We start from the raw sequence: 18,647 nt of genomic DNA, 5'->3' as shown, positions 1-18,647 counted from the left end.
AGGTTAGGTTTTAGACAGACGTTTGATAAACGCATTTTCTGGGGAACAGGAAACAGTTTTTAACTTGAAAATCTTGAAAACATTAGTTTTTATTTAAAATGGGAGGAAGATTATGAAAGTTTTGAATCTATTAACATGCAATTACAATCTCTGCAGGATAAGCAATTGAAATTAATATTTAATGAATTCTGTTTCGCCTAGAGAATAGCTTTTGATGCTTTTTAATTTTAAGAATAAAATATATTACTTTTTTTTCTGTTGAAGGTTTATAAATAATCTTTTGCATATTTAGAGTACTAGCTTAAAAATAGCTTTTCTTTCTGTTTCATATGTTTTCAGGCTCCATGCCAACCAATTATGAACGTTATTATGGCTTCACAAGGTTTGCTATTGAGCTCAATGAACTAGATCCTTTACTGAAAGATCTTCTTCCTGCAACAGATGCACGATTCAGGCCAGATCAAAGGCAAGAATGCTTATTTATACACTTAATATTTTGTGGGTTCAAGGCTGAGTTTGGCTGAGTCTTGAATTTCGTCTGTCTTCACTATAGTCTGAACTGAGCTGTGGTAGATTCTGCTAGTAGAGAGAGAATAATCTGTATTGCACTCAGACTTCTGCTGAGCCCAGCAGAGGGAAATCAGAAAGCTTCTTGTTGATGCAGTAGAGCTATAATGCAACCTTGGGGCAGATTCCTCATAACAAACTGGAAAACAGGCTCTGAGATGTCATGCACTTCTGCTGTGAATGGAAGCAACACAAATTCCCTCCAGATTCTCAGTTCATAGTCTTTCAGTGTTTGTGATGAGCTGAAGCTCCTGAACAAAGTGTGTGCCTTGGGCTGTAGGTCAGCTACACGTAGCTGGGGAGTCACGTCTCGGGCTGCGTCTGAAAGCACAACACAGGCAGCACACTTGCCTTCTGCCTGTCTTTTGCCATGGTTGGTGCTGGAAAATCCCTTGGACTAGACACTGCATGATTGCTATAGGGCCTGCTGTTATTCCTACAGGCTTCTGGAGGAAGGAAATGTAGAAGCAGCAGCATCTGAGAAACAAAGGATAGAGGAACTCCAGAGAGCGCGGAGGCGGTACATGGAAGAAAACGGCATTGAATATGTACCCAAATTTTTTAAGTGAGTCTGGTCATTTGAGTAGTAAGTCTCTGTTTTCTGTAGTGTAACTGGATGAAGTCCTAAAAGAATTACCACCAACATAGTGTGTTAATCATGAAAGTGTGGAAAGATACAGTTTTAAGAAAGATAATTAGATACCTGCTACCTGCTTCTCTGAAGCAATTGTTACACAGTTAAGCTTCATCATTGAATGATTAATTTCTCATAATGGGCCTCTCCTACTGAAATGGAATAGAAGTATAATAATAGGACCTAAGATTTAACTAGGAGATTTTTTAAAATCATTGCATAGATAAGTGTGGCCTGAAAACAACATCACACATCTATATCTCTATAGCATGTACATGTAAATGTATATGTATACACTAAAAATGTATTTATTTTGAGTGGAGGTGTTTCTTTGTTGGAAGTTTTTAAATTAAGCATTTTTCTGAAGCAAGGGATAGTCATGCCAAGTAGCCTGATATTTAGCATGGGGAATCAAAAGTGAAGACTGTACTTGATGCAGTTGTAGCATAATGTAAGCAAAATAAAGATGAAACAAAACAAAAAAAAAGGTTAAAGGTTTACATTCTGCAAGCAACATCTATAGGATAATCCCCTTCACGTAATCAGAATCTGTAGTGGCCAAAGGGGATTTATGTGGCTCTAAGACCTGCTCACACAGATCAGACAACAGATTTTCAGTCTTGGCTGTTTTCTCTATCTTCCACTTTGATATAGGTAGAAGTTGACTTTTGCTGTTAAATCCTGACTACTCTTGTGCCCTGTAGAAATACAAAATTTTGTTTCATATTGGGTTAGATCACAGAAGTGTGGAATTTGAATTTATATTGCATAAGAGCAATATCTATGGTCAAAACTTTTTCGTCTCTTTATCCCTCTCTCTCTTTCTTTCCCCCCTCACCCTTTCTACAGAAAAGTTATCGACGCTAATCAAAGAGAAGCCTGGGTTACCAATGAAACCTACTGGGAACTGCGAAAGGATCCTGGCTTTAGCAAAGTAGACATTCCCGTACTCTGGTAAACTGAGAATGTAGACCTAGTAAACATATCAATCTGAAGAAAAAAAGTAACTATGCACAATATGTTTCTTATAGCTAAGTGTGGTTTGTGGGTCTACGGAAAAACCATATCATACGCATTTATATTCATCTTTATAATGGACTTTTGAAAGTGCATTAGATCTGGCCCCTGACCACTTCTGGATCTTTCTAATTTTGCAGCAGCCATTAAAACAAAAAAACAAAAAAAAAAGTAAAAAAAAGAAAAAAAGGAAACAGAAACCTCTTAAAGTTTCATACGCTGAAAATCCAGAAATAAAGAAGCAGATGAGTTATCCAAAGTCACTCGGAAGAGGTGGTAAGCGCAAAACTGCAACCGGTGCTTTAAACAGACATTAAGAGTAATACAATTTAAATTATTAAAAAAAAAAAAAAGGAAGAAAAAGAGAAAAAAATCCATTTTGTTTCAACTATTTTTGTTAAAAACTCTTGGGTCACAACACTGTCATTTCTGGCTTCAGGTTAGTCCTTTGGTGTGATGTGCTTGGACTGGCCTTTGTCAAAAAGATATGCTTTTCCGGAAGCTGTTCCCATTCATATGCCATTGTTCATGCCTTAACAAAATATGAAGATGTACAGTAAGTAATTTTAAAATATCTATGCTTAGGCTTGTGTGAAGGGCAGATTTTTAAAGCTCTAGAATTTTGTCATAATATAAATACTGGAAGACCTGCATTCTTTGAAATCAAAAGATAACCAAACATCTACCTGTATTTCAGAGTTATGAGATCTACTGTACATGCTTTAGCTTTGGGATGCTGACTGTATAATCAGACTGAAAAGAAACTGCTAGCTGGTTGAATTTGAATTTTGGCAAATGCATATGAATTGCTAGTCAGAAAGTTCATATTCTAAATGATTGATGCTGAGATGCAGTCATCACTTTTTGTACGGGCTGGACTTAGACCTCGCAGTGAATCTCATTTTCCCATAACTGTTTATACAATTAGAAATCCCTGAAGCTTTGCAACAGCATTAAAAGCACAGAAAAATTTCATGGGAAGGTCTCTGGCTTCTCTCCAGAAGCTGGATAGCACTGTAAATGCAACTGTGTTCTGCCACACACACTGTTTATTTTCCTGGCTCTGTTTTTTCACCATCCACTTTTCTTATCTAAATTTATGTTTGAGAGTATGGCAGAGGCTCCCATGTGTTGTAGCTAACAACTTCTACTTGTGTTGCCAAAATAACTTTTGTGCAAAATTATACTTTACATTTTTTCATAAAGTGGTTCTTTATTTTTTGATTAAAAACAAAGTCTCTTATGTGTTGCTAAGCCTCAGTTACTATAAGTGGGAGAAGACTTGGCACTTTCTGTTTGAAAAATCTCTGAAACATTAAAGAGGAGGAGGGCAGATTTTAATAAAAGAAAAACCAGTAATTTGTTAGATAAAAACTACATTCCATATGGTATGATCTAGTCTTCCATTTATGCATGTGTTATATATCCTGCCACTGATGATAGGTTAGATTTCATGCATAGACTCTGTATTCCTTTCTGCCCATACACCACATACAATTTTTCTATTTAAGATTGATTCCAGTTCTGAGACCTAAAACAAAATTACTAGCTAGGTATGTGATCTGCCAGCAGAGCTGCTTGACCAGTTCTCAGTGCATCACCACACATGCCCAGCGCTCATCCTCTTCTTAATTTTTCAGAATCAGGTCCCTGTACAACTGAGATTACTTTGGTTATTTAGTATTAATTTCGTTCTCCCCATTGATTGTATGGCAAAGTAACTACTAGGGAACTAGACAGTAATCAGTTCCAACTTCTTCACACAGTTCTGTTGCCAGAAAGAACTATGAAAACCTACAGAAAATATTAAGTAGACTTTTTATGAATTGTGATTGCTCATGAATTTTTAATAAAAATTTGGTATAAAAATCCCTGTGTAGATTAATGGGATTTCTTCCAAAGAAAATTTGAAGTTATTCAAAGAATGTTATCTTTTTCTTTCCTAGTTGAACCTAGTCTGATTTATTATTATTTTAGATCTGCAATTGTTATTATAAGAAAATGAAAATATATCAAAGTTGGTTTTTTAAATAATATTTGGTTAATATCATCCTGCTTGCTTTAATGACCTTACACTAGGAATCAAATTGGCACACTGTGTGTAAAATAGTGATTAATTATTCTATGTAATTTTCTTTAAAACCAACTTTATTAAACATTTGTCCATCTTTTGCTCCAGTCTTTGTGTGCAGTTCACCGTGATATTAGGAAGTATTATGTGTGTATGACTGCAAGTACATTAGAGGGACAGAGCTGCGTGTCTTCAAAATTTTAATTTAAATGCAGAAAGAAGGACTTTACTTTTACAGCATTCTGCTAGTGCTCTGTGAATGCCATTATTTGCAATGCAAACTGAAACTTGGTGGACACTGGAAATGCTATCACTGCATTGTTTTTTACAACTGTTTATTTGATACTCATTGAAATAAAAATAACACTAACGTTTTTGAAATTTAGAAAATCTGTGATATGCTGAATCTTTCTATTGATGGCACTTTCTAAGCCTAGTGGTTGTTAAATTAGTTAATTAGTAAGTAGAGAAGATACAAAATGATGCAACACAAGATATTTGCAGTCTATATCAGAAATGAAGTTCAAGCAGATGTACCATAAAGCAGCTTCTTGAAGTACGGAATTCTCTGTATTCTGTGCAAAATCTGTTATTGCATTTTTTTCTCTAACACTGGGAGACAACATGGCGTATTTTGTGCTGTTTCTAAAGAGGATAGATCTGAGGGCTTCTATCCAAATTGTAATATGTAGTCCACCCATGACATTTCTCAGCATTGAGTCAGAGGTGACAGTGTGTTTTCCACATCCCTGCCCATGCAGTGCAGAATGGAGTATCCCATGTTGCAAAGAGAATGCACCATTGGATGTTTTGCAGCCTGGCACCTTTTATAAATGCCTGCTGTTTTCTGGCAGGGCTGCTGCTCAGACATCCCTTCCCAGCACGTGGGATTTTTCTCCTTCAGGAGCAGACTTTTCCACTTCTACTGAACTTTGTGAAGTGTTTCCTGGCCCAGTCCTCAAGTTGGGCAGTGTCCTTCTGGTTGAAGCTTTGCCATTTGGTGTGCCATCTCATCCTCCTAATCTGATGTCATCTGTGAACTCGTTGTCATGTAGTCTTGTGTCCTTGGCCAGGTCACTGGTGAGTAGGGCAGAAACCTTTGATCAGTGGGTGCCCTTCAAGCCTGGGGACTCAAGCAGTTTTCAACCCAACTCACTCCATTCATCCAGGCAGTATTTCCTTTTGGAATGCATGAAAAATACTATCCAACTCAGAAGATTTAATTGCTATAGGCTTGGTAGGTGGTGAAAATTAGTGTAAATCATTTGTCATTTAAAACTTTTTAAGTAATATAAGAAGTTCTTTCACTTCAAAGACATATGCTTTTTTCCTGTGTTTTCTCAAAACATTTCTGTATACAAATACAAAACTCTTATGCTTTAGTTTCACAATAATGAGCTGTAGTTTCTATTAATATTTTAAAAGTGTACCTTCATTTCTTCCTTGTTCTGGTACTTCGGATATGATAGGGTAATAGTAGCTATTTTCATCAAATTCAATGTCTTACAAAGACTTAAATAGCTTCATTCTTATTTTAGATCAGTGTTATCAAGATGACAGATTTTTTTGGCATATTAGAAATTTTTATCTCACAGGAAAAGACACTTTGAATATGAATTGATTTTCATGAAGTATCACTGTGATTAAAAAGTCATCTAGACACCCATTCTAATTTAAGACAGATGTAAGTTGCATGAAATAAACTTTTTTGTATTTGGCTTTAAAAGTGCAATTCCCACTAGAGTAGTCTTTTCATCATACAAATAATGTTACCCTTCTTATTTCTCATTTTGAACTTCTGACTCTAAATAAGCCTATGTGGCATCTGTGAGGTTTATGTGAGTAGCACATGCCAGGCATATGTCAAGTGCTGCAGGATGTATACATGGCAGTGTTGAAAGATATTATCCTTAATTCCCTACTGAACAGTATCAGTGCTTTATGGAAACAAATTACACAAACCTTAAGGCACGCTGGGAGCCTGTGCTGGTCCTGCCCCCATGGGCACCTGGTGAGCACCTTGCACCTGGGCCATGTCCTCTGTTCCCCATGGAGGGGATGTGGTTTTCTCAGCAGTGGAGCCCACCATGATTGGAGTCTTACACTGAGCTTCTCCTCAAAATTCTGAATTTTTAGAAATACTTTAGAGGGTAGGAGAAGTTAATTTGCAATTGCACAATAACCAAGAGGGCTGAATATACCAATTCTCTGTTTTGCAAAACTTGCTTTCACTAGTAAAGGTCTATTTGTATAGGGATGGTTTTTGTAGTCTGCTTGTTTTACAGGATTTTAGACATTGTCTGGTGCCACAATAAACAATAGCTATTTAACATGTGCTGCAGTTATAATCTGAGGAATGAACATTTTTACATGTCATTAGTAATACTGGAGCTGCCTAATGAAATAAAGGAGAGCTCTTCAGATTAAATCCACCTGAAAGTATATTTGTATTCATATGCTAAAATGATAGGAGGGGTTAAGTTAGAGAGTTTGGCCTACTTGGGGTATAAGATTAATATTGACAAAAGTGTATAAGAAACACTGGAATGGCCCCACTGGTAACCTTGTGCTACACACAGACCCATTAGAAAGCTAAGAAATTGTCATAACCACATAAGCTTTGTCATAACCACTTCCCTTGGCAGCTACTGAGGCTGAAAAATACTACCTTGATTTTTCTTTCTGTCTGTCATTAATTAACAGTCATCAAAACTGTAGAACTTGGATTTATTCTTCAGTGCATACATTGATAAATTCAAGGTATATTTAGTATAAAAAGTATAATTTTCTACTTTACCATTCCTGGTTACTTTTATGATAATTCTGTTATCAGTCAGTATTTTCATGAGGAAAGGGTTTTTTTCTTATTTTTTTCCCTTCTTTTTTTTTATTTTATTTTTAAATGAAGAATCTAGACTGTGGTAATAAAGGTTTAATTATTCCTGGGGAGAGTATCTCTATAAGCTCCATTAGAACAGTGAATGGCACCCAGGAGAATGCTGCAAATCTGAGTAAGGTCAGAGAAGTGGCTTATTTACAGCAATTTATCTTAGTATTACATATTGTAAGGAGTCTACTTATGAAAGTAAATACATTATTTACCCTTTAAACTAGGGTATGTAAAACACCTTTATTCATTGGCTTTGGTGTAAACTATATATTTCTTTCATTAAACTGAAAAGTATCTTTATAAAAGGGTTTTTATACAGTGTCTTGCAAGTGTAAAAAGTGGTGTAGATGTACTTGTGTTTTATATACCAACCTCCTCATTTGTCAAATTTTGTGGTGTTATGAGCTTATCCTCTTTAATTTTTTAAACTTTCCTTGCAATCTTTGCCAAACCTCAGAAGAGAAAGGTGAGGGAGAGATAACAATGCAGCATGGTGAAACTAGTCACAGAAGCTCTGTCAGTGTAAGATGTAACAAAACAGAAAGTTTTCTAACTTGTAGGAATAAAAATGTCAGCAGAGTTGCTGAATCCAGTTCTGGCTGGTTATCTTAATACCATTTTTTCTTTCCACTGATCCATGACAGCAGGAGAAAAGGGAAGATTGGGCACATTTGCTCAGAATTAATGCTGAAGGTAAAGGGAAGTTTTTACTCCTTTTATAAATAAAAAAAATTACTGTAGCCAGCATAAGCTGAAGGTGTCTTGGTAACAAAGAGAGTTACATAGTCTGAATATATAATCAGCAATGCATAATATATTATTCCTGACCTATGAATAATTCATTGAAGTGTGGTAAAGCTACTTATTGGTACTCCTGGAGCAATGATGCAGATGTCTCTGGTGAAACACCAAAATGTATTTTCCTATTGACTGCTCCTTTTAGTGGTCTGCATTAATGAAAGAGGATATCTTATGTTAGGATACAATGTTGCTGGCCCAGAACATTAGGCATGCAAAATGGGAAGAGGTCAGGAAATTCCTTCAAAAACTCAGGAGTGACTTCTCTGAGAATCAAAATGAGGTGCTGAGCACACACAGTGGCAAATATTCAACCAGAACCGTTCATCACTGAGGTACTTGCTGCTGGTGCCAGTCAATGTAGCCACACATGCAGCCTCTTTTTCTGAAACTGCATCTCTTTTTAGTACTGTGCTTGTGTCCCAGGGGTTGGTTTGTCATGTCCATCAAGAATAATCAGTGCTTGAGTCAGGATTGCAAACTCAGATTTCTTCTCTAGTAGTCCTGTACTGAATGGTCTCTTTGTAAAATTTACCTGAACAAGTAGTATTATAGTAACATTAATATAGTGAATGCAAGGTCAATCCTCAGTATTTTCCAGGGAAAGGAAAATTCAGGATAGCTACTTCAACTGTGTGGAAGAAATACAGATGATATCTTCTATTATCCTTATATTTGCTTCATATTTTTTAAATGTTTTGAGACTGGATCACAATAAATATATTAAAATTCCTTTATCACCTGTCTTGAAGTTGACATTGCAAATTGTCATTCCAATTTAAGGTTAGAAAATAAGTCTATTTAGTTTTTGAAATAAGTGCTACTGGTATTCTTTAATAGTTGAGACATGTTATGACAAATTCAGATCACAATAAATTTTATTTTCCACTTAGTCCCACAGAAGACCTGACTGAGCAGAAAAATAAATGCTGATGAGTGTATTTTGGTATGCAGGCAGAAATGCAAAATGACAACTTCTACCATAGTAAGCTTTCTCTCTGATTAGCAAAGACACTGTTCTTTTTCCTTTTTAATAATTTCTGGACTACTTATTTTCAAACATTTTTTCCACACTAAGAATTAATCACATGAGGTTTGAGTTGTAAAAAGTAAATCATGTTTGGAATTTTGCAGACATGTAGAGTGGTGTTCATGTCATGCCAAATGTCCACTGTCAGGGTGGGCCACTAAAATTTCACCCTTGGGCCAAAAATAAATATCAGTGGGCTTTTCCAGTGGGATTCTTCTTTGTATATGGATTTGTGTCTGTGTTATTTACTATAAAATACGTAAGAAATCAAGCCGCCAGCATCTAATGTCTGAAATATTTTTCTTCTCAAGAACTGCATAGCAAATTACTTGTTCTTTATCTGTTACTGCTAGATTGTCTGAAGTGGATACTTTTATTTAGCACGTAAAAAGACAATATAAAATTAAACTACTCCGGTATCAAGAAAGATGATTATGATAGTTCTGTACTAGGATATTATGTATATTTTATTTGTTGTTACCACTAGCATGACTCTTCTCTGGATCTTTATTTACTTTTCTTCGTATAATTAACTTATAATTTATGATTTCTCATTATTTCAACAGCAAGGAATTCTGTATTTTCTCTCACTTTTGCACAAAGCTAATACAAATTGGGAATAATGCCACACTTCTCTTGATGTGATTAGATCCCATGCACACATGTATGAAATGTAGTAAATGTTAGTGTTTTTACCTTGCTCCGACTCTGAGAATGCCATTAGAAGAGTAAGGTTTAGATTAGTTGTCATTTTTACACTGCCTTACTGATCTTCTCTGCTTTTAACAACCTTTCAGGTGGTAGATTGCCCTGTGCCAATTCTTTAGTGGGCCAAAATGTCAGAACCTAAAGATCTAAAAGAGCATTCTTTGCTGGTTCCCTGTATCCCTGTGCTCATTCTGAAAAAAACAAAGCAAACCAAACCATTTCTGTTGATTCCTTGTACACCTCTTTGGGTAGCTTACTTGTAAAACGAGATCCTCAGAGTCTTTTCACTGTGATTATGCTATTATGTCAGCTAAAAAGGCAAACAGAAACCTGCTTTGTGGTTTTTAAGATGGATTTAAAGGCAAAAATTTGCTTTTTAAAAGGATAACATGTAGAGCCAGTGCTACTTTTGAGTAGTGGGTAGGTAATGTCTGTTTCAAAGGGAAATAACAGACTGTAATGAGAAAGGGTCTGAGTTCTTAGATGCACCATAAAATTTTTTTGTTGTTGTTTGAAAGCAATAGAAAAAATTTACTTAAGGGAAAGAAAGACTGTGATAAGCATTTATGTATCCAGCTACACAAATGTTGCAGAATGCATTGGTTTTTGAGTACTTTAGTATTAATCCTCACATGAAGCACTCCCAATTTGATACTCAAAAGTTTGCAGTTGACTTCCATAATGAGATGAGGAAGAATAGGATACTGGAAAAAAAAATAGTACCATAATTTACCATAATTTCTAAATAACTGTAAATAATGGAAAATTGATTTGCAGATATTTGTAGTGAAAATTATATAAACTACTTATAGTATCACAATTTTTAAAAGCATAAGTTTGGTCCTTCATAGTACATTCAGTAATTTAACATTAAAAAAACCATTGTAAATTGTTCTTGATTGATTTCCTGCAAATGCATTTATATGTGCTTGACTAGTCACAAGTTTGGGATGTCTTTGTGATGATTCTTCTTTACATCTTGTAAATTCTGATCCCAAATATGGGCTGATTATACCTGTAAAAGCAATTTTATTGCTTACAGTTAGTAAACATCAGCAGCTGAGGAACGATACAGAAAGGATACAATTTGCATATTCCAAATCTATAGACTTTTGTGTCACTTCAAGGGTTAATCAGCAGCACACATCAGATTCTTTTCTTTGCTCCATCTGCTTGGACTCTGACGTTGCACAGGCATCAATGCATACTTAGTGTTAACATTGCAAACAGTTCATTTAAATCAGTTTAAAAGATGTAGATGCTTAAGTTCAAATAAAAATGCTCAACAGTGACATTCCTAAGGAAACAATGTACCTGCTTACTTGGTTACCCCAGGCTTTGTAGTACTTGATTTCTAGTTCCTACATGCTTAAACAAACGAGCCCCTCGGCAGAGGCTGAGCTGCTGTCAGTATTCCATTCTCCATTGAACTCTGTGAGCTTCCAGGTGGGTGGATGATCGAGCTGCCCAAATCTATTCCAGCTGTAGGCCTAATGTGCAGTCAAGCCCAAGTGTTCAACTAGTTGCCCTTAAGCTTAATTTTGAATGTGTGCACCGTGTTGTGGAAGACAATATACGTGAAATACAGCTGGTTTGACTGCTTGCCACTCCGAGCAATATATTTGACTTTCCTTTGACTCTCTTGCATTTTGGAACCTTATTCTGGAGCTTATAGTTTTTAAAAAACAAGTTAACTTCATGTCCCTGCAAAACTCAATTAGGTATGACATTTGGAATAAAGAAAAGTACAGTAAAACAATTACAATTCATCATATTATATCTCATTCTGGCAAACTTAATTGTAATAATGTTTGCAATCCCTGTTCCTGTTTCCTGATACTTTCCCCAGGATGGTTCCAGCTCAGAGCTGAGGGTTGCTAGTATTGTATGCCAGTCAAAAAAAGGAGTCTAATCTTTCTGATTTGTGGAGAAGGGGGTGGCTGACTACGAGCATGCTCTTAATCTCAGCCCTGAAAAGGATGAATGTGAGAAAGTGCCTCTCTCCGTCTCAGCTTTAGCACATACATAGAATTGCTTTTTTTGGTTGTATTGAGTTCTCTGGCTACTTCTGAGCCTAAACCTAGCCAGAAAAGAGCAGTAATAAAACAGTTTTAAGTTTCCATGTAATGCAGCTGCAACACTTATTCTGTGTCTTTACACTTGTAAGTTGGTTTTGAACGTACTGTTGTAGTTAACACTGAGAGCAGATGAGGCCTCACACTGACTACCTCTCATGCAATAAAACCCAAGCTCATTCAGTAGTTAATGTTGATTACAGTTGAGCATCCTTTGGCCACATGATTCAGGGAGGTGGTAGTGGGAGGAACAGTAAGCAAGAAATAATAATTAAGACTTTATTCTGGTGATGTACATGGTATACACAATACCCTTAATACCAGCTCCAACTGAAGGAGGTCCTACAGCTTCTGGTAGGGAACAAAAAGTGAATTTGGCTATGCTATAGTTTTTGTTGTGCTCTAAAATGTAACAAAAGGTGTCATCTGTTTCCTTCAGGCTAAGTCAGATTTACCAGGATATTGTGTCCAAAACATATACACAATTCTAATTTTTGAGGAAACATGATGCTCTTTTACCTGTTGCAATGTAATTGGATAATGCATGTACAAATGACTTGTGTAGCCTGCCAATGAATGTTGCTAATGCCTTACCAAAAAAAAAAAAAAAAGAAAAAAAATTATAAAGCATATTTTTTGTATTTTTTTTTCCTCAGAGGCAAATCCAAACAATGCTAGATTTGGGAAACTGTTTACTGAAAAGCATTTTCTAATAGATCTCTGAAGAAGTGCAATTGTATAATTACTATTGTTCAGTGCATACAGTACATTGTCTCCATCACTCTGTACACTGCTGCTATTAGTGCTTGTTCTAATAAATCTCAATGTACACTGTTTAAACAGCTGTCATCTGTGTTCTGATTTATTAATATAAGACACACTTGAGGCAATGGTTCTTGAATAAACTATTTGTAACTAATTAGGTGAATTGACTATTAATTGTGAAATTCTTAATATATATTGTACAGATTGATTTTGAAGAGGTGGGGGATAGTGGCAGCAGTAGCACTGAAACAGTGCCTTTTCAAAAGCACCATTTTATTCCTTTCTAAACTTTTTCCAGCGCAGGAATATTTTTATAAAACTTTTCCCATGTGATTCCCTGTGCAATTCCTTTAAATCTGTCAGGAGCTACCAACCACAGTCTGAAAGAAGGTAATTTTCTTTTTAGCACTTCCTAGTTATATCTTCATACTACAGCTGATAAGAGACTTTTTCTTTTTTTTTTTTCCACTTCAGCTTGTTCTTTATGATTAGAGGGTCTTGCAATATGCTTCTCAAGTTTTGTGAGAGAGTGTTGAAAAAATTGTTCCTGATGTTCTCTAATAGTTGTGAAAAAAGTAGAAATGAAAGAAGAAAAAAATTTCTTGACACCCACCCTGTCTGGCCTCTTGGAAAAATAACAGTATGTGGGATTTTGGGATTTTTCCATTTTGTGTTCTTGTCAGCTGTTCAGCCCTTAAAATGAAAGCATAATAAAAAACAAGAATTTGGTTGGGAGGAGAAATTGAGATTTTTGTTGTTTCTTGGCATTGTAAAAAGAACAAGTGTTCAAACAATCTGGAATGCTGCATGGGTGGAAGGAATTGCAAAGGAAAGGAAAAGGCTTTTTTCATGAATGGCAGTGCTTGCTTTCTTGTGTCAGAGTACTCATCTTGCCCAAAGCCATGCTCTGAGCCTGGGAGCACACAGGAGCTTATTCCCTGTTAAACCATCCTGGGAGTGAAACTCAGCTCTGCTTTCACCTTTGTCCAGTTGAGATCCATCTTTTACTTCTGAAAGCTTTGGATGATAGTGACTCAGCGGAATTACTGTGCATGGGTGAAATGTGAAAAGTTCTATGTCATTACTTAATTGATTTTTTAAAAAATCAACACAGCAAACCTTTGGGAATAGAGTGCAAGAAGCCTGTGAGGCAGCATGAGCAATCTGACAACTAATTTAGCATCAAAACTATTACTTCAGGTATGAAAGTAAATTACATATTTAAATTTAATGTAAGCAAGAGACAGATGATACTTCTTGGTAAGCACAAACATGTAGGCGCTGTGGTGTGGTGAAGTGAGACAGTGTGGGAAGCTATCGACAGGATTTCATCCTGACTCAGCTAAAGGAGTTGCCCACAGAAAGCTGTTCCAAGTTTCACTGCTGGTACAAAAATCTGTTCTGATGTGATGATACATAGCATTTCTGCACAGCCAACATATCAAGCCACATGGTTCTTCAAGTCTTTGTGATCTTACTAAATATTTAAGTTGGTGTTAAAAAACCACTGCACTTCAATATGGAAAACCTTTTCAGGTAAGTAGTTGTTACTAAACCAGGTTGAAAGAAATAAGCTGAAATATCATTCAAACCCAAAGTACCACGGGCTAGCTGAGGAGGTACTCTATTTTGATTGAGTGGTGAGTCTAATTTTACTCAAGGGCAGCAAATAAAATGTCTTATATTTAGACTGTGATTTTTATTTCTGAGAGCTATGTCTAAGATTTAACTTAAAGTATATAATAGGTTAGGTTGTTTATCTCATGTCTATATCCCAAGTGCATATTAACAATGGTATATTTAAAAAATGCAGGAAAATAAAGGTGTGCATAAATCCATGTTACAGATATGAATCTGTTGTGAAGATGTTTTTTTCCTGTGATGAGACTAAATTAGATTATGTTTGTAATTAAAAGGATAATTTCCAAAGCAAAACCAAATATGTAGTTGCTTTTCTCACTGATGAGTGTCTGGCTACATTTCCTTCAGTAAAGAAAAGAAACTAATTGCTAGCTCAAATTTCACAACTACCCTAGGTTTCTTGAGCAGGCTTTTTGACAAGTCGGTGGAGGAGAAGATTATAATTAAACATTCCCGAAAGGTTACACTTGGTGGACTGCAGGCAGACTACAAGTTCTGGCAAGGACGTTGGGTTATTTCTTTGAACTGTTAAAATTTAAGGTGTCAATTGGCTTTTAAGTTCCTCTTTAAGTAAGTTATTTTCGAGGGCTTTGCATTACATTTAACTGTCAAAGAAATTGAAGAGAAGTAGCACAAGAGCACATCCATTCTTCAGTTCTCGCTCAAGAGCTGACCTCACTTTTATGCTGACCTAGAATAACAATATTAGTCAGGCTACCTTTTATGTTTGGTGACAAGAATTTTTTATGTCACCTGTGTGTTAAAATGTTTTGTATCTGGAAACTGCTCAAGTCTATTACTTTATGCCTACATGTGTGAAAAGAATGAATTAGGAAACTAGATGAAGACATATTCTTGTATCATGAATAGGAACAGGCTGACTAAACACGGGTGATTATGAAAGAGGATGCTGAATTCTTGCATGCCCTACAAACACTTACTCAATTTTGTCTGTTTATAAATACTCTGTATCCAAAGAGCTAAGAGTACTTAATAATTTCTTACAGTATCCTTGCCTGGGAAGTGATACATTAGCATGGCCACATAGAGTAGGTTTCATAGACTGAGGTTGAGTGCCCAGTATCACAGAACAGCTACCGTCAATGCCAAAAATAGAATCAGTCCTGCTGCTCAGATTAAAACATAAGGAGAAGAACCAAGGAACAAGATACGTCTATGACTGAAGGAAGTTTTGTACTATATAAAACTGTACCAACACCCATCAGACAGCTTAACATGGACAATGTGGGTTACAACATAGTAGACAAATCGTTTGTTTTGTAACTTTTTTTCAGATACAGTGGCACAGCAGCATCCACCGTTCTGCATCCTCGTAGAGGTGGATGGGCAAGCCCACAAAGCTGTCCTCTCACACAGACACACCCACTGACAGATGCTGGATAAAAAGGATTTAGCCATTTGGGCAGCATCCTTCAAAGGAAAGAAGCATTAAACCTGCTTTAGGCCACAATGAGTAGTTTTCTTCCAGATTTGTTTTCACAAGATAATAATACTACATGATGAAAGTAGCTTTGTTGTATGCATTAATGTTTATGTAACAAATAAAAGCTGGAAGATGAAGGGAGAAAAGAAATCCTAAGTGTTAACTGACTGGATAAACTGAGCTGGTTTTGAAAAGATTAAACCCTCAATTTGCACCGTATTATGCTGGTAATTTGTTTAATGTCTTCTTAGTGAGCAAAGAGACGCTGTCAGTTGCTAGACTGAGAGCTGAAAGATGTGGCTGCTACTCACAGGTAGTAAGTGTAAATACAAGCATACTATCCCAGCAAATTTGTCCCTGGAGGACTACTTTTGCATTTCTTTTTAGTAAGGGTTTTACAGCTAACACATCGATCTGTCCATTAAAAATATTGCCATTAATACTGGGACAATTACAAAGAAGCAAAAGCTGAGATATTTCATATCCTCTAAGGATGGACACATGAAACACAGACCAAGTAATCTGCATGTCTATGACCAAAGGTCTGGAACTTGAAAGGTAAGTCTGTGGAAGAACATATAAAATAATAACCAGATTTGTATTCCTTAATTGCTCTTGTGTTTCCTTTTATCATCAACATGGCTCAAATGAGAAGGCAGTGAGGTTGTACAAAAGAGCCAACTGTGCAACACACACCCTGTACATCAGGTCGACGGATGTTGCTTGTCTGAAGGTGAAAGAGGGGTGATGTCAGCCAAGAGATGTAGGGAAGCCAGTTGGACTTCACATCTTGTAGCCTTTCCCTGGTGTAAGACTTTCAGTACAATGCAGCTTGAAATATTTTGATTGCTGGGCAAGTGTCACTGTAACAACTCCCGGCAGGAGATCTCCCTTTTATGCCTGTGTGGCACAGAGTAGGGATACATATTTTGGTGTTGTCCTAGTGTATTGGTTTGAAAACAAACCAGTGGGAGATCCCAAGTCAATATTAAATTTAATAGGAAAAATGAACAATAAGTGAAATAATACAAGGAAAAGCACTGACAAAGTCAGATACAGCCTGACACCCTGCTAGGGTGGTGGTAGCAATCTAAATGAAGTAGTTCAGTTCAAGCAGTGATTCTGTGAAGGTCTGGTCTCCAGCTGAAGGTCCAGTGGTAGCTCTTGTCCTCTGGGAACCCAGTAGACAGGGCTAGCTCAGGCAGTTCCAAGGCCAGGTTATATCCAGGTGGGAACACCTGGTTCCTCCCTCCTGGGCAGAGCATCCCACAATGGGATAAGTCCATGAGTCATGCAGTGGTTCTTCATGGCCCATTGTCTGTTATCAGGGGTGAGTCATAGCAGGAGATAACAGCTTATGCCCTACAGCTTGTGGTAATAGAATACTAAAAACATCTATATTGTAACCTAGGACACCTAGTCTGCTCTGTGGTAGAGAATAGAAGGAGATTCCAAAAGTTGAGCTGTAAACCTGAAGAATGTTATATGGGAGTCATAGTGATAGCAAGTGTGTATGTCTGTCTTTCAAATGGACTATTAAAAGTGACCTTGCAAATAATTTAGAACAGCCCTAATTGTATGTTTTAGGTATCTATGTAGAAAAGGATGACAGTGTTTCCTGTCCTGTCAATTTTTTTTTCAAATTCATTCTGATTTTTAAACTAACTGTTCACATACAAAAGTTCCATATAAGTAAAACATAGAGATCCAATGAAATACATGACTCTAGAAGCTTCCCATTAAAATTTTCTCATGGTTCAACAAATAGTAGTGAAATATTCAAACGGATCTGATTCTATGAGAAGTAAAACATACTTTAAATGTGGGGAACTTAAAGTATTTCAGGACTAGACTTCTGCAAAAAAGTAAAATATGCCATGTCTAATTGAATTGTTAGCATAGCATTTGGGAATTGATTTAATGTTTTCACTGCATTTGAACTATATAATAAAGAAATCTGACAGTGGTGCTGTCTTCAGACCTAGGAGCTCAGAAGTTCTGTAAGTCGTGGTATTAAACCAGCTGGTTTTGCTTGTACATGAGAATCTCTAGACAAATTCCACCTTAAAAAAAAAAAAAAAAAGAAAGAACCTCTTAAACTCAGGTTGTTAGAGAAAACCAAAAAGTGTGTAGTAATAAGGACCATATTTTGTCCTATCAAATGTTATTTTTGTTACCTCCTGAAATATAAGAGTAGCTATATTGCACAAATCCTGTCTTTCCAGGGAAATACTATGCCATATGCTGGAAAGTTATGGAATTTTGTGAGTAATTTTTTTCACTAGCATTTTCTTTTGCTGGCTTTTATATGTTAAATTCTTACACTTGTTCTTTTGCAGACATCTGTAGGTAAATGTAAAACAGTTCAAAGGAACTTGAAGTGTACATGATACACTCCTGTCCAGTTGCCAGGAGATCTGGCAAATGATGGCATCTCTTTGTACACTAAGAAGGTATTAAACAAATTACCAGCATAGTTTGCTGTAGATTGTGGGTTTAATCCTTTCAAGTGAAACACCAGCTAAGTTTATCCAGTCAGTTAACACTTAAGATTTCTTTTCTCCCTTCAGCTGACTGCCTAATCATGCTAATCTTATGATACGGTTGACTGTGACAAGAAATATATTAAAATCAGATCAGTTCACGTAGATTACAGATGGTTTAAGATTTCTGGATTAAAAATCATGAAATAGTTTTACATTTTCAGTTGCTTGGACAAATCTCGAGTATAGATTAACCATTTTAGATCAGCTTATAAATGCCTCTTTAGACATCCTGTAATTACAGGTGTCCAACAATCCTGCAACTATCTAATATTAAACCAAAAATCATTATGGAATTACTTAATAACTACTAAAAACCTTCTGCATTCTCCAATGTTATACGGAGGAGGACTGTACTCTAGATTTTGCTCTTAAAAATCTCAAATCTTCATGTTCATGTCGATATGATGTAAGGAAAAAAATACAGTATTTAAGTGTAAAAATTCTCAAGTATATATTGCTAA

The 18,647-nt window shown here is 36.2% G+C and overlaps 1 protein-coding gene across 8 annotated transcripts in view; it reads left to right on the top strand.

Moving 5' to 3' along the window:
* The window catches only part of OSBPL6 (oxysterol binding protein like 6), a 97,892-nt gene extending 85,260 nt beyond the window's left edge, over positions 1-12,632 (top strand). For all 8 annotated transcript variants that reach the window (XM_085066349.1, XM_085066353.1, XM_085066351.1 and 5 more), the window contains 3 exons: positions 340-466; positions 1,010-1,132; positions 2,051-12,632. In XM_085066349.1, coding sequence (XP_084922475.1) covers positions 340-466; positions 1,010-1,132; positions 2,051-2,159 — 359 coding nt within the window. In that variant the 3' untranslated portion in view covers positions 2,160-12,632. The remainder of the gene's footprint in view (positions 1-339; positions 467-1,009; positions 1,133-2,050) is intronic.
* The last annotated feature ends 6,015 nt before the right edge of the window (positions 12,633-18,647 follow it).

Source organism: Lichenostomus cassidix, chromosome 7 (assembly GCF_008360975.1).
Source record: "Lichenostomus cassidix isolate B80296 chromosome 7, HeHo_3.0, whole genome shotgun sequence".
In the NCBI taxonomy this organism is placed as follows: domain Eukaryota; kingdom Metazoa; phylum Chordata; class Aves; order Passeriformes; family Meliphagidae; genus Lichenostomus; species Lichenostomus cassidix.
The sequence above is the reverse complement of the archived record's forward strand: the minus strand, read 5'-3'. Positions and strand labels throughout refer to the sequence as shown.